General features: G+C 43.3%; 1 protein-coding gene across 1 annotated transcript in view; it reads right to left on the bottom strand.

The window, feature by feature from the left end:
- Nucleotides 1–14,184, bottom strand: part of LOC132382017 (E3 ubiquitin-protein ligase TRIM62-like) — a 108,635-nt gene extending 94,451 nt beyond the window's left edge. Inside the window, exon 1 of the mRNA XM_059951812.1 lies at nucleotides 13,227–14,184. Within this exon, the coding sequence (XP_059807795.1) occupies nucleotides 13,227–13,832 (606 nt within the window). The 5' untranslated portion in view covers nucleotides 13,833–14,184. The remainder of the gene's footprint in view (nucleotides 1–13,226) is intronic.
- Between the last annotated feature and the right edge of the window lie 2,368 nt (nucleotides 14,185–16,552).

Raw genomic sequence — 16,552 nt, forward strand, 5'->3', positions numbered from 1 at the left:
CCCATGTCTATGGTCAGGGGGAGGGGCAAAGTCAAGTAGGAGGGCCAAAAGAGAACAGGAAACTTCCAACTATAACTTGGTAGCAGTGTGCAGCCATCATGGAAGGCCCAGCAGAGCCCAGCCACAACAGATAACCCCAAAAACTTCTTCCCAAAGCATATTTTGTTGCCTAGAATGGTCCTTGCACTAGAAATCTCAGAAGCGCTCCACTGGCACAGGAAACACAGCTACTTCGCTTCTTGCGAACGAGGTCTGTACTGCCAATAAAAGGCTTCAGAGCCATCTTACTACAGCAGATTGTAGTTTGACATGGCTGGTGCAGATCGTGTCGTCTTTGCAGAGCAGGGAAACACTTTGCTCTCTGATCCCCAGTCCCCTCAGTGGATGAGGGCTCCCGAATCATTTTTGTCTGGTCCACGTACACAAGCTAAGGAGCATCTTATTCTGACTCGATTTGTAATGCCATTTTATACTTTTCCCTGTCAAAACTTGATTTACTGCAAGTAATTTTCATCAAAGGCATCGGCCAATGTAATAAAAAAGATGCGATGACTAGTGTACTCTATCCATCCTTAGTAATGAAGTACATAAAACATTAGAGGGACAGGTGAGAAGGAAAATGATAAAACTCAGTGCTCCTCTGCACAGAGAGAGGCTCTGTCCCTTCCAGTGCAAAAGACTTCATAAATCAAAACCGCGTATCCCGAAGAGTTGATGGCATCATAGCAATACTGCAAACCAGACACTTTAATGGAAGTTCACAAAATAATATTATCTCTAGGTAACACTCAGATTTGATGCCAGATGTTTGGCTTGTCTCTACCTTTCCTGTAGGCTCCAATAACTTGAATACAACAGTGCCAGAACACTGCTCAGCCATGGGAAATACTGCAAGCAAGCCCAGAGCTTACAACAAACAGTGAGAAGTACCAGATGATGATCAAGAAAAAAATCCTCGTATGATTTTTCTCTTGGGCAAGAACCTCCTTTATCCAAGCGAAGCATCCGTGTTGGTGTCCAAAACCAAAAATTAGGTCAACAACATGAGATCCTGGGTTCCGGATCAACACGCGCAAAGTGCTGGAGGAGGTCAGTGGGTCAGATAGCATCTATGAAAAGGAACAAACAGTCGATGTTTCGGGTCAAGACCCTTCATCAGGACTCCAAAAGGGGGTGGGGGGGAAGAAGCCAGAATATGGGGAAAGAGTTCAAGCTGGCAGGTGATAGGGAAGGTGGGTGGAGGGTGGGGTGGGGGGAGTGAGAAGCTGGTGGAAGGGTAAAGGCAGAAGAAGGAATCTGATGAGAGGAGAGTGGACTATGGGGAAAAAGGGAAGGAGGAGGGGCACTAGAGGGAGGTGATGGGTGGGTGAGGAGAAAAGTCCGAGATAAGAGGGTAGTCAGAGTGGGGAATGGAAAAAGAGAGGGGGGGGGGGGAGAATTACTGGAAGTTAGAGAAGTCAACTTTCATGCCATCATCAAAACTGAGGTCAATAAACTAAAAACCAAATCTTGAAGCACTGTTGCTCAACGATGTGTAGATATGGGTATATTTTTAAAAAAACCAACCTCAGAGCAGCAAAGTATCCCATTTCTGATTTTAAAATGGTGCTCACTGACCTTTAAGGCAACACATTTTGCTAGTAACTGTGCTAAGTTTTCATTGCACTTTCACTAGATTTAAAGTTAATGGGTTGTGGTAATTGAACTAGATGTGGTACAGTCCCCTCCATTTGCCTCCACCCAACAAAAACCACCGTCTAATTGAAACAGTGTCCTTCATGTCAAACTGGGCGATTTAGTAATGAGAAAAATTACACAAGGAAGGATGGGTAATGCAACATTAAAGTTTCTGGATCTGTACACAGAGGTTTCTAAAAGTTACAGCAGGAGTTGGTGGCTAAGCTGCTGGTCAGGAGGATCCATTAAAATATTCCAGATCACGTGAATGGATTCATTAGCCTCGAGCAAGAGCACAATGAAAGTTAACACCATCAAGGTCATGACACAGACCTGCAAAATATGTTTCTGCAGATGTGAAGGTTTGTACAGAGTTATAGCTCGTAGAGTCATTGAGTGTTGTATTGGATTAAAGGAGTGAACCACAGGCGTTTTTACTGAGAGGTGTACACACACACACACACACACACACACACACACACACACACACACACACACACACATTGGCTGTGGGGAACAGGCCGAACTGTTGCAGTGTGAACTGAGTAACTGTGGGGAGGGGGTGGGGGGTCTGTAAGCCATCATGAAATTGTCCAGTGTAAAAGCAACAGTGAGGCAAGAATCAGAAAAAAAAAGGTTACACACACTGGGAATCCAAACTATACAGGTTAGCCAACAAGCACCTTTATTATAGTAAAAGTATGAAAATTAATTAGAGGCATGAGGTACAGACAAAATAACATTATATTTGACACATCTTTCAGACAAGCCCTATGATTATGCACTCAAACATTTCCTTTACATAGTGTGCAGGCTTTCACTCATTATAAAATAATAATTAATTGGGTATTAATTGCTCCTGCTGATTAGGTTTCTATTTAAAATAGATATACCTTGGAGTTATTTTGGAGTTTTATTTTCCCCAGCAGGCTTAGGCTATTCAGACTAAGACTGCTCTGCCATTCGACCATAGCTTCCATCGTTCTATTGGCAGATTATAAACATACTATTTATACAGATCAAATTATTAAACAGAACATTGAGCTAGAATATGGTTAAACAAGATTGAAGTGTAAAAGATATTATAAAATTGCAGTGCCAGTAAATGATAAAGTGGTAGATCATAACAAGGTAGATTGTGAGGCTAAGACACAAAATACTGGTCTAACACAGCAGGCCAGGCAGCATCTATAGGAAGAAGTACAGTCGACATTTCGGGCCTAGATCCTTCTCGGCCCGAAACGTCAACAGTGTTTCTTCCTATAGATGCCACCTGGCCTGCTGTGTTACACCAGTATTTTGTGTGTTGTTGTTTGAATTTCCAGCATCTGCAGATTTCCTTGTGAGGCTAAGACTCCATTTTATCATATTAAAGTCAGTCTCATCTCCCATGTTCCTTAATGTCTCCACCAATCGAAAGCATATCTATCTCTTGTTTTAAATGCACCCAATGACTGATCTTCCACCGCAACAAATTCCAGAGATTCACCACCCTGAGGTGGAAAAATTCCGTCTCATCTCAGTTTTAAAAGGCACACCTTCAGATCCTAGCCTCCTCTCCTGCTAATGGAAGCATCCTCTTCATGTCCACTCTATCGAGGCTTTTCCGTATTCAGTAGGTTTCAGGAATCAGTGTGCTCATGACTTCAGTTAAACACACACACACACACACACACACACACACACACACACGCACACACACGCGCACACACGCACACATTCTCGAACTCTGTTGTGTGCTCGAACTTCTATTCTCGAACTCTGTTGTGATGCAGCTCCATCAGGATAGAGAAAACAACTAAACACTCCTGCACAAAATAATATTTCAACAGAAATTTACATGATAATTTGCCCCATACTAGGAATGTTTCTCATTCAGTAATATGATACTTTGAGCACTCCTGACACAGAACACACAGGGGAATGTCTGCCAGATTGGAGACAAGGCCCTAATTTAAAAATGGTGGGGTTGCAAAGCAGCCATTATATCAGCCAAGCTGCATGCTCATGGTTTATGGATGTCGACAGGCTCCTTCAAGTTTAATTACTGATTTTCTCTAAATCACATACTTGTGAAAATATGATAGCAAAAAGAAGTGACACTTGTTCTCAGCATTGCAGCTGGGTTTTGCAATTAAAATTTCAATTTTTCCAACAAAGGCATGAATGTTTTTTAAATCCACTTTCACCAGAGCAAACAGAATTTTCCAGAAAAGGAAGCATTAGGCCAAAACATCCTGGATTAACTGGAGCAAATGGATTAGAACAACATTTTATCTCCAATGCTGCTTTCATTCTTCCTCTCACAGCCTGATTTTTCAAATGAGACAAGGTTCAATCTACCTGCTCTGCAAAAATAAACCTTTGGACATCAGATGGTTTCCCACACAGGATTACTTCCCTCAGCTACCAACACCCAAGGTTAACCAACCGTTTCTCATTCTCATTTTTGGTCCCTAGCTGAGAACAAATTGGTTGCCATGTTTACTGATATGACGAGAATAGTGGCCCCTTGAAAAGGTGCTCTTAATTACACACCAATAGAAAGTGTTATATTCAGATTTCTTTCCCATCCCCACTCCAGGTGTAGGCAAGACAGACATTAGTGACGGAGACGGTAAATGTTTTGGCTTTGTTGAGCAGGAATCTAGTAGTCATTACCACACTTCAGATGTAACCAACTGGCAGAGGTAACAAAGGAGTATGGTGACTATGGGTACAAACCCCAGCAAGATTCAGTTGCTTCAGTAGGGACACAAAGCCAAGTGGAAATATTTAGGAGGAAAATGAGAGGCTGGTTTGTATCTTGATCGTGTCTGTTCCTTCAGCACCAGAAGGAATGTAAATTGGTTCCAAATGCCTTCGGCTTCCTCAGGAAAATTATGTGTTAAACACAGCTTTGCAAGGTACAGTAAGTGCAAACACTCAAGGTCCCACTCCAGCCAGCTCTCCCCTATCACAGTCCGACGTCTCCCTGCATTCTGCCAGGAGAGCCACTCCATATGGTGAGAGCAACACAGGGCCCAACAACTCAAAAGCCATATGGAAAATGTAATTATGAGGCCCCGATCTCTGCAATCCCTCCTGGACAGCCCAGCAGAGCAAGAGCCCACCAGCAGCAACAAAACACGTTGTCGGGGTAGCCCGCCATCACTGGGATCAACTGAGAGAGGGAATGTTGCCGGGGACACTTCCTCCAAATGGTACCAGCAGCGTCGTGAGACAAAGGACCAACTCGCAGAAAGGCAAGGCATCCTCAGTCTGGCGCAGGGGCACAAGCCATAATACACTCAGGAGCTAGAGTGCGAGGTGAATGCATGGCGTACTACTGTGTTTAGCTGACAAGCACACTGCAAAGCACTTCACGTACAAAGTGCTCCAAATTGTTGGAGACGTCTGATAAAGCTGCAAGCCTTTCCTTTATATCAATGCACAGTGGCTTGTGCTGGATTGTGCAGCCAGGGTGCATACATCAAATAACAATAGCGTTGTCAGTTTTTGACTCCCTTAAGGAAATTCTGAAGCTTCATCTCCATCCCCCTAATAAATATAGCTTTGAAACTGTATTCAAGCACCGAAACAACAGAAAGACAGGATGGGGCACAAATCCGGAAGCTCTCAGCACTGCAATCAATTCTAATGTGCACAGGCAAACACACTCATCACCACGTCAACACCAAGCTGCTTGCAAAATTCACATCTTTTGTAATGTAATAGCCCTAAAATTGTTGCTTCTTCTAAACTTCACCCCTTTTAGAATTTACAAAATGCTTGCCTAGAAACCTCCGTGTTTTGAGGCTCAAGCAGATTTTTTTTTCTCTTTTTTTAAATTCCCCTCCTTCAACTCTCTTTTGATGTGGCCACGCCCAGCACAATCTCTGCTGATATATTCTGACGTCAACGACACATTTCACTGTATGCTTCAATGTACATGTGACAAATAAAGGTCATCTTTTTTCCTAAGAGCGTCAACACCAGCTGTGTTACAGTTCCACCACGGGGGCCACAGGTACACTGCCCAAACGATTCCGTTCTTCTGAAAGCAGCCAGTGAATGCTGACTGCCAGGGGAACATGGGTTGGGCAAAGCCACTACAGCTCACATTCCCCCTCCCCCCACTACTTTCAACTCTCTTACTATCTTTCCTTTCAGTTAGTCCTGACGAGGAGTCTCAGCCCGAAACGTCGACAGTGCTTCTCCTTATAGATGCTGCCTGGCCTGCTGTGTTCCACCAGCATTCTGTGTGTGATGTTTCAATTTCCAGCATCTGCAGATTTCCTCGTGTGTGCAGTTCAACATTCCCAAGGGAAGGTGACCTGAAATGATCTCCTGCCTATCACCTCCCCCTTCCCTTTCTCCTAAGGTCCTCTCTCCTCTCCTATCAGATTCCTTCTTCTCAGGCCCTTAACTTTTCCCAGCCACCTGGCTTCACCCATCACCTCCCAGCTAGCCTTCTTTCCATCCCCACCCCACCCCACATGTTTTTATTGTGGCACCTTCCCCACCGCCTTCCTTTCCAGTCCTGATGAAGGGTCTCAGCTTGAAACATCAACTGTCTATTCATTTCCATAGATGCTGCCTGCACTGTTGAGTTCCTCCAGCTTTGGATTTTCAGTGTCTGCAGACCTTCTCATGTTTATGATCAAGCAATTATATCACTTGTTTGTTTATGTGAGCATTTCCAACATTTATTACTCATCCCTGACTACCACCGAGAAGCTGGTAGAAAGCCGTCTTCTTCAATTGTTGCAGGCCCTCTGGTGAAGACAGCTCTGCAGGTTTCATTGCATTAGCAGTTCAGTGATCTTTTCCTAACCACATATTATATAGTCCCCTCATTCTTACTTCAGCTGAAGTGATACAAACCTGTACTCGAACGTCAGACCTTCCAAGTGTTCTCAACTGAACCACAAGAAAAATAGGGCTGTAATGACCATAGCCACCCTTCACCAGCACAGTGCTGAAGGAACTCGGCAGGCCAAGCAGCATTTTTGATTGCCAGCATCTGCAGGGCTTCTCTTGTCTGAGGCTCTTTACCCGTTGAGTTCTCATGCTCCACCTACTCACTGCCCCAATGAACGCATCCACCGATGCAAGGTAACTAAACCAAGCAATGTATAATTAATTGAGATACAGCCCATAATAAACACTTCCAGCTGCACCGCCCAGAAACCCCCTACCCCCAAGATCCAACCCGAATCTAATCAAGGGACAATTTACCATGACCAATGAACCTATCAACTGGTACATCTTTGGACTGTGGGAGGAAACCGGAGCACCCAGAGGAAACCAGGTCACAGGGAGAACGTACAAACTCCTTACAGACAGCGGCAGGAATTGAAGCCACTTCACTGGTACTGCAAAGTGTTGAGCTAACTACCATGCTGCCCCAGTTGCTTGCAGCAGAGCTTTTAGCATTACTCAAAGCAGGGCAGAGGACAGTTTATACCATGACCCACAATGTATCCTTATAAACAATGTCTATGTAGGTCAAAATCCAAAACGCTGACAATTCCTTTCCTCCCATAGATGGTGCTCAACCCAAAGTTCTTCCAGCAGATAGTTGCTTTGGGTTGCAAGTTTCCTTGTTAAAGCCACAAAACACACAAGATGACATAAATTAGAGATTAGCGACTCAAATTTTTAAAAATATATTTGCACACTCTTCCAAAAAAAATCTTGCAATTCCCATAGTGCATGAAGTGAAACACCAAAAGTACAGTTGAAAATTCATAAACACATTCAGCCAAATACAGCACCACAGCAAGTCCTAGGAAGTACTATTTATAAGGAGAAGAATAGACTGTAGGAATGAGTTCCATGTTAGGCCAGAAGCTCGTAACTCCTAAGAGAATGCTGGCTGTAGACCAGAATTTTAGCTTTGTCTGGCAGGCCAGACAATGTGGAATTAGCCCATTTTTGGTGAAAGCAAACTATAAACATCTCAAGTTTACTGGCTAGAATTTGTTGGTTTGCCTGGGTTACAACTTCTGTGCCTCTCATACCAATAATTAAAACACTAATGAATGTAAGCTAATGTGATCATTAATTTTATATATACAGCCCACAGACTTCCCATCTCCAGCCTAAAGTAAACATGTCTATGCAGTCACTATGCAGTTGCTCAAAACAGACAAGTCACAACTTATTTTTGGATAACAAACCTCTGTTGGCTGTCACAAAGGGGCAAATAGTAAAGTAAAGAACATCCACTTCTTTAAGCACAGGAGATTCTGCCGATGCTGAAAATCCAGAGCAACACACACAAAATGCTGGAGGAACTCAACAAGTCAGGCAGTGTCTATAGAATGTGATAAACAGTTGACGTATCAGGTCTCAGCCAAAATATCAACTGTTTATTCCCCTCTACAGATGTTGCCTGACCTGCTATGATCCGCCAGTATATTGTGAGTTATTCCCAATTCCTATGTATGTATGTTTACAGAGTAGCACTTTCTTTGTCTACCTCCTAAAGGATGACTTGCTTCTTCTCTGGTTTCGTAAGTTCAAAGGCAGCCAACTTTTCTACAGATGGAGCACGTGAGGGTGGTCAGCTGGGTGACTTGTGAGGTGGTACACTCTTTCCACCTTTCACTTTATGGTTCTATTTCTGCCCAGTATATGGATGCAAAGTTCTCACTATGAAACAAACCCTTCAGTCTAACTTCTCCATGCCAAGCAAGTTACTCCCAAATGTCTACCTTTGGCCCATATCTCATTAAACATTTCCTATCCATATACCTGTCCTAATGTCTTTTAAATTGAGTAAATGTTCCTACCTCAATCACTTCTTCTGGCAGCCTGTTCCATGACAGCACTCTGAACAATTCAGAACTAAACAGACTTCTGATCCACAGCAATATTTTCACTGTAATTATGAGGTTCTTCATCTTACTATCTTTCTGTTAATCATTGCATGTCACTGCTCAACATTTCAATCAACCCACTGTCAATGAAAGCAAAGCTGTTCAATAGATCTCTTCTTGTTCAATGGAGCTCTGGAAGGAACACTTGGACACTGGGTCTCAGTTTCTATACACTAGACAGGTCAAAAGGAAAAACAAGCATCATTCTTGATCTTCTAGAGAACTGTGCTTCCTGGGTGTGAAGAAAGAAGGGAGAAGAAATAAATGGAAGATCCTTCACCTGATCTCAAAGTATGGAGTTGCAAGTACTCTGTGATCATCCTTAATACCCCCTCCTCTCCACTGTGTCATCATGGACCACCAATTCCAAAGAGTCATTGGGAGCATCAACTTCCCTCTCCTAAGTTTTAAGAACATTGCAGAACCTTTTTTTTTTGGTCTGCCTGGCAATCACTTCCCATGACAGAGTTCAGAAAAGAGTGCAAATTTCAAGATACTGGTCAATACGGTAACAAGATTGTAGCAGCATTTTCATGTTACCGGACGAGATGGATAGTGACACTGACTTGGTCCACAAAGTTCAGTCCCCTTGAACAACTAGCCAATAATCCAGATTCTTTTTTGCACGAACCTCCCTGCATATGTAGATCATCTCAGGATTATAAGTAGGAAAGGTGGCTGGACAGAGAACAAGTTTAAAAGCAAATAATACTTGTATTAGGACTACAGTAAATCAAAAGATATGAAGTTAGTTGTTGGCCAAGTATTCTCAATTGCTCAACATCTTGGAAAGGGGAAAAACAGATGTCTGAGGAATTTGCAATATCCACACAAATCTGCTTCTGTAGTTTGTATTTTAGACAAGATCATAATAGGAAGGGGAAAATAGGGATGTCAGTAATAGTAGAATAAGTAATATTGGCGAACAATTGAGTTGGTGCATGCCTGGAACCAAGGCAACAAACTCTTTCTGAATTCAGCTTATTTCACAGGAGGGCTTTATGAACTGAATACTTTACACCATGGTATTGGGACCTCATACAAGGTCAGCCTAGTCAGTGTATTTAACAATGGATGCATTCATTTCCAGAGTACTAGAATATAAAAGTAAAGATGTAATGTTGAGTTTAATGAAGTATTGGTCAGATTGCATTTGGAGTATTGTGCACAGTTTTTGGCCTCATAATTAAGGTAGGGTGGGCTGGCATTGGAGAGAGCTCAGAGGTGACTTACAAGAATAATTCCAGGAATCAAAGTATCAATGTACGAGGAGCAACTGATGACTCCGGGACTGTATTCACTGGAGTTTAGAAGAATGAGAGGGAATCTCATTGAAACTGCTAAATATTGAACTGCCTGGATAGAACAGATGTCGAGACAATGCTTTCAATAGAAGGAGAGTCTACCGAACAGCACAGTCCCAGAGTAGAAGGTTGTCCCTCAAGAACAGAGGTCAGGAGGAATTTCTTTAGCCAGAGGTTGGTGAATCTGTGGAATATATTGTCATAAACAGTTGTGGAAGCTATGGATATACTGGCTTTGGAGGCAGTGCAGAGAAGGTTCTCCAGGTTGATTCCAGGGAAGAAGGGGTTAACCTTTGAGGAGAGATTGAGTCGCCCGGGACTATACTCTCTGGAATTCAGAAGAATGAGAAGGGATCTTACAGAAACATACAAAATTTTGAAAGGGATAGATAAGATAGAAGTAGGAAAGTTGTTTCTATTGGTAGGTGAGACTAGAACTAGGGGACATTGCCTCAAGATTCAGGGGAGAAGATTTAGGATGGAGATGAGGAGAAACTGTTTTTCCCAGAGAGTGGTGAATCTGTGGAATTCTCTGCCCAGGGAAACAGTTGAGGCTTCTTCACTAAATATATTTAGGATACAGTTAGATAGATTTTTACATAGTAGGGGAATTATGGGTTGTGGGGAAAAGACAGGTAGATGGAGCTGAGTTTACGGACCGATCAGCCATGATCTTATTGAATGTCGGGGCAGGCTCAATCGGCCGGATGGCCTACTCCTGCTCCTATTTATGTTCTTATGTTATGTTCTTCTATTTAAAGCAATGATTAATATGTTCTTGATTAGCAAGGGCATCGAAGATTATGGGGAGAAGGTATGAGAATAGGATTGATGGGGAAAATACATTTAAAATAATCAAATGGCGGAGAAGACTTGATGGACTAATTGGTGTAATTTTGCTCCTACACCTTATGGATGCAAGAAAGAAAGGACATTTCCTTGAAATATATGTGGTGGTCATTTATGACTTTAGGAAGCTCTTTTAAAGAATAAAGCAAAATTATTCATTTATGCAAACCATCTAAATCCAAGCAATTCAATGGAAAGCTCTGCATTTAAACAAATACTGGCCAGAGTGGAACAGGTTCCCAAGATCCACACATCAGGATTCAATTCCTGGCCACAAACTAATCCAAATTAAGGCAGTAATCACAGAAGCAGCTTATATTCACTCAGCTCTGAGCCAAGTAGAGGGTACCAGAAATGCTGAGTCTCCCCTATCATGATCAATAACCATTGCTTCACTCATTGGATGAAGGGATAGATCAGGTTTAACCATAATGCCCTGTACCTGGACCAGCTTCAAGGCTGACACCTAAAGAAAGGACCATTTAATGAGACTGGGAAGAATGGCTCAAGTAAAGGTGCGGCCCAGCCTTCACCATCATGGAGTGGAAAGTAAAATGTACCAAGTACTGGAAGGCGCTACGGAGGAGGTGGGATGGACTTATATTTAAAAATGCAGATGTAACAGACATCAGGGATAGACCATAGACAACATACAGAAAATCAGGAAGGCAGAAACACTGAAGCAGGCAGGATGCCATCAGCGTATGAGAGATAGTCACTGAACTCCAAGGTGGTGAGTTGTAAGTGGCGACAAGGAACAGGAGCAGTGGATGGAAAGGAACCACTGATTTTCTGAAGCAGACAAGTTCTATCAGCACAAGATTCCAAGCTAGGAAACACTGATATAAACAACAGTTCATTAAAGTTATTCAATCCACTAAACAACACATTGTAATGATACTTGAAGAAGTGACACCTGAAGACTTAGCAAAGATTGGGAAGACAAAATTAGACATAATAACTGGCAAGAAACTGGACTAACTGGTTGGACCTTTCTAAAGGCAAGCAGATGACCCATCATCTCTACTGTATACATTTACTTTCTTGAACAATGATCTGGAAGCCCAGGTAGCTGGAATCAAATGCAGGCACGCAACAAGCAGTACATTCCACCACAACAACACACAGCGATCTCTACAGAGAGTTAACAGGATAGCTGGAAACGCTGGAAATATACCAGATAATATTATCAGTAAATGGGCACCAAGCCCATCAGTTCACTTATTTAACTTAAAAAGATAAAGCTGTGGAAGGGGACATGAACTGGAGGGACAAGCAAGCCAAGAAACCCAACACCCTATACTCCTTCCCCTGTCCTGTGGGCTAAACTGTGTCAGGCATTGGTGACCGGCCTCAGAGGGAAAGGATACTAGTTCAATTCCTGAGCAAAGGCCTAAGCACAAAAACACACCAGCAGTAATTAAATGTTACATTATTGGCAGCACCTTCTTTCAGATGGGTTTTTAAATCAATCACTGTCCATAGTTCTGGGTGGGCAAAAGAAGCATGGCTTTGAAAATTAACAGGTTAGGAGTTCTTGGAACACTCAGTTGCGTTTATCTCCCAGGTGTAATAGCCCAACTGCTCACTGTCGAATCTTTGGTTATGGGATCTTGCTGGGTATAAGCAAGGCTTCCACATGATTCACACCAACGATGCCATAACGAGTTCCGGACCCTTACGGGAGTAGGAAATCGCCCTTGGCCACACCAGTTCTAAAGGCGTCGCCCCAAGCTGCAAATTCACAGCTTTGGGTTGGAGACTAGACCCAGGCTGGGCTGATATGCAGTGCCCACAGGTCGAGGTCTACCCAAAAGACTTTGACCTGAAACGTTCTCTCTGCTTCAGACGCTGCCTGAGTCGCCGAGTTTCCCCCCCCCCCCCCCCCAGCGTTTTTCTGCTATGTTTAACCGCAAATCATAATCTCTCCAGCTCGGCACCGCTTCCCTCACCAGGAAGCTCCGGCGCTTTCGGCAGCTAAGGGACAAGCAGCGACGTTTAATTCTGAACTGTGCGGTCACAATGCAAACGCACATTTCTTTTGTACTTTTACAAAAGGATGCCCCTCTTAATATCAACTCAGCGTGACGAGCATGTCATGTTTTTGCTGGCCTAATACATACACCCCCTCTTTCCAACCCCCAATAAGGGAGGGTTTGAGACTTTCCATGAAGCTATTGTCTGTACGAATATGGAGTTAACTGAAATCTCAGACTTTAAAACTGTAAAACATTTGCCGCGCAACAACATGTTTGGGTAATTCTGGAGTATTTTTGCCCTTTGATTTAATGGATCTCGGGACAATGACCGTCACTTACAGCCCATCTTTCCCCTCTTCTCTACAACGTTGGTTGTTTAAGATCTCTGTTTAATAAACATCACGCGATTATTCAAATACATGCACGAAATACAGTGAAGATTAACCCCGGCGCTTGTAGGGGGACGCTTCGCCTCTCTTTTGGGTTCTTGCCCCTTTAAACCCGTGCGTTCTTATTTTCCGGAAAACCCGGAGCCAGAAAGCTAGATTTACCTGGATTTCTTCAAAGGACTCGTCGATGTTGGTGATGTGGTGCTGCTCGTGCAGAGTGGGCTCGTCGCAGAAGAAACACACCAGGCATTTGTCGTTCAGACAGAACAACTTGACTTTGTCATGGTCCTTGCAGGGGAAGGAGTTCCTCTGCGCTTGCAGGATGGCGTCCAGCGGGAAGGCGCTGTACCTCTCCACGATGTTGGACAGCTTGAGGCTCGGGGAGAGGAGAGGATCTCGGAAGATCCTCCTGCACTCGGGGCAGTCTCGAGAGCTGTGATCCTGCCTGTTCCAATGTTCGGTGATGCACTTCCTACAGAAATAATGCTCGCAGCCAAAGCTCACTGGATCCTGGTAAATACTCAGGCAGATGGAGCACAGAAGCTCGTCTTTAAGGCTGCAAGCCATGGGGGCAAAGGGCTGGCAGGTCTTGGTATGGTTCAAGTATGCGACTACTCTCCCTCCAGGCCGCTCCCGTGTCAAATTCTCTCCGCGATTGTCCTTATTCGTGATCAATTTCATTCCAGGAAGTGTTCCTCTGGAAAGCGCCAAACTGGCACCTGAGGCACGGGGAGGGGAAACCAGCACAGATTTCTTGAGCCTGGGCATTATCAGAACGCCGCCGTGCCTTATCGTTTGCTGAAGTGATGAAATCAGCAATCCGATATAAAAAATATCCGTCCCAGTCCTTTAAAATGTGCTTGCGGGGGTGTTTCTTTTGTTGGTAAATTTCCCTCCCCCGGGAAGTGGTTTCGCCTCGATTGTGTTACATTCATGTTGCGATCGGATTCGCTACATTAAAAAAAAGGGAAAATACAGATTCTTAACCACGATCGGTGAAAGTCCGGCTGATTTACCCTCGCGAGTTAATTTCCAAATCAATGACCAAGGTCCAGCACCTTTTGTTTGAGGAATTTCCCGACTTCAATTCAAAATTTGGCCTTTTCCTTTTTGAATCAGTGCAACCCTTGTGAATGTAATTTTAGATTATGCATTTAAGGTTTCCTTTTTTTCCTTTCTGCGTGATAATCTACCACAGATTCCGACAGTTGCTTCCTTCCAGGGACAAACAGCCCAAATTCAGACTTCCATGGAGATACGGGGGCCTGTCAGTTAAATTTCAAACCACCTGCTTGTCAAGTGGCCACAGGGTCAAAGAGGAATTCTTGGTCACAGCACTGCAATGTATGAAAACGACCCGTTGTTATTGTCTGGATGGAGATGATAGACTCCAGCAGAAGTTTGGAGATTGCAGAAGATTTCATAATGTGTCATCATGAACTTTTTCATTTAAACAATACATTTACAAACCATCAGTCTTAATTGTCCAGCAGGATTTTAAAATAGGCTTTTTAATATTATATGAACACAGAAAATGTATGATAGAGAATGAGATCATGAAAACAGGACCTTCAGACCACCAAACACCGGTTTATTGATCCTATTTTTTTTCATTCCTTCTCCCTACCGATTCCACAGGAAACTGAAACAAAAGGACCAATTCATAGTTACCAATTAACCAAACAAACTGCACGTCTTTGGGATGTGGCGCAGCACGGCAGCGTATCGGAGAGCATAACACTTTACATCAACCGTGACCAGGGTTCATTTCCCGCTGCAAGGAGTTCGCACTTTCTCCCCGTGACCACGTGGGTTTCCTCGAGGTGCTCCGGTTCCTCCCACAGTTCAAAAAATGTATGGGTTAGTAGATGGGTGTAAATGGTGTGGTTTCTCTCACTGTGCTGTATCTCTAAATAAAACACAAAGAAATTGGAGCAGAATTTCGAAATAAATTCTAAAAAATGTTAAGGGGTATCCCTCACAGTCACGGAGAGAATGTCCACTCAGACAGCATTAAAGTTCAGAATTGAATCCAGGTTTCTGGAGTTGTAAGACAGCAGGTGTACTAACCAAACCACTCTGCTACTCGATAGACTTACCACACTCAAACCAATTAACCAGCGAGACACAGACAAAGGCATTTCCTTGGTTCATTCCCTCAACTGTGGCGAGTTGGCCAGATGCCAGAAACTATGATACGATTTGCCTCTATATCCTCAGAATGCCAAAGTTAAATAGGTTCTGCACCTCTGTCAGGTAATAAATGAGCCTACATGGAATTGTTCGAGCAAACAGTGGAGTTTAGCTGTGATGCACTCAAAATAGCATCAAAGAAGCTGCCTTCTAGGGTCAGGAGTAATTACATGGCTATTATTAATAGATGTTTATGAGTCCTGTAGATTTAGTTAGCACATATTGGTGTGTTAATATTACCCGACAGCTTTCATGGAATAATGCAAAAAGAATTTGCCTGATTAAATCTGCTCTTTAAATCTGTTCCTAGTTCCTTGTTGTTTAGGACCAAACAGTTTTATCTTGGTATCTCACAGAATTTTTCCAAGCTTAATCAGTGAGACAAGATAAAGTGGGTTAGTTTTCATCAAACTTAAGTTTTGGCTTCAAATGTGGCTCAGTATAAACAATGTCTTCCCTAAGTCAATGGATGGTATTCAACCCCTACTGTGGAAATGAGGTCTCCAGTCTTCCTGAAACTGGTCTTGGTCATGTGTGGTAAAACATGAACTCTCCACAGGAGAGTTCTCCATGTGCTCAGCATACAAAACTGCTGGAGGAAGACAGCGGGTGAAGCAGCATCTTTGGAGGGGAATGGACAGTCAAAGTTCTATGTCAAGACCCTTCATACACACTGAAAGAGGAGACAGGAGATAGCCCATCTACGTACTCACTTGTTCTCCCTGCTACGCTTTCAGTCCAGATGAAAAGTCTCAAACTGAACATCAACGGTCCATTTCTCTCCATAGCCCCATTGGATCCTTCCAGCAGCTTGTCTTTTGTTTTAATTTCCAGCATCTGCAGTCCCTTGTGTCTCCTGATGTCATGGGCTACTCTTTAAGTAGTTGGACTTTTATTAAATTCATCTTTCTGCATTTGAGTGTCACAGGCAAGGACAAAATTTATTGCCCACCCTTGAGAAATGAGTTCTGAGCTACTGCTCCAAACCTTCGTGGTACATCTGGTGAGGGTGCTCACGTAATGCTGTTGGGATTTAGACTCACCATCAGGGTCGGAAGGGATGAAAGTTTAGGATGAATAATGGGGTCCCAATCAGAAATATAGCTTGGTCCTGGATGGCATTGAGCTTCCTGAGAGTTTTTTTGGAATCTGTGCAAGGGAGGAGAATTCCATCACACACCAGACGTTTTAGTCGTAGATGGAAGAAAGGCTGAGCGATGTTAGGAGATGAGTCGTTCATGACAAGATAACAAGCCTCTGATGTCTTGCAGTCACATTGTGGCTGGTTTAGTTGA

This window comes from Hypanus sabinus, chromosome 27 (genome assembly GCF_030144855.1).
Source record: "Hypanus sabinus isolate sHypSab1 chromosome 27, sHypSab1.hap1, whole genome shotgun sequence".
NCBI classification, from domain to species: Eukaryota; Metazoa; Chordata; class Chondrichthyes; order Myliobatiformes; family Dasyatidae; genus Hypanus; species Hypanus sabinus.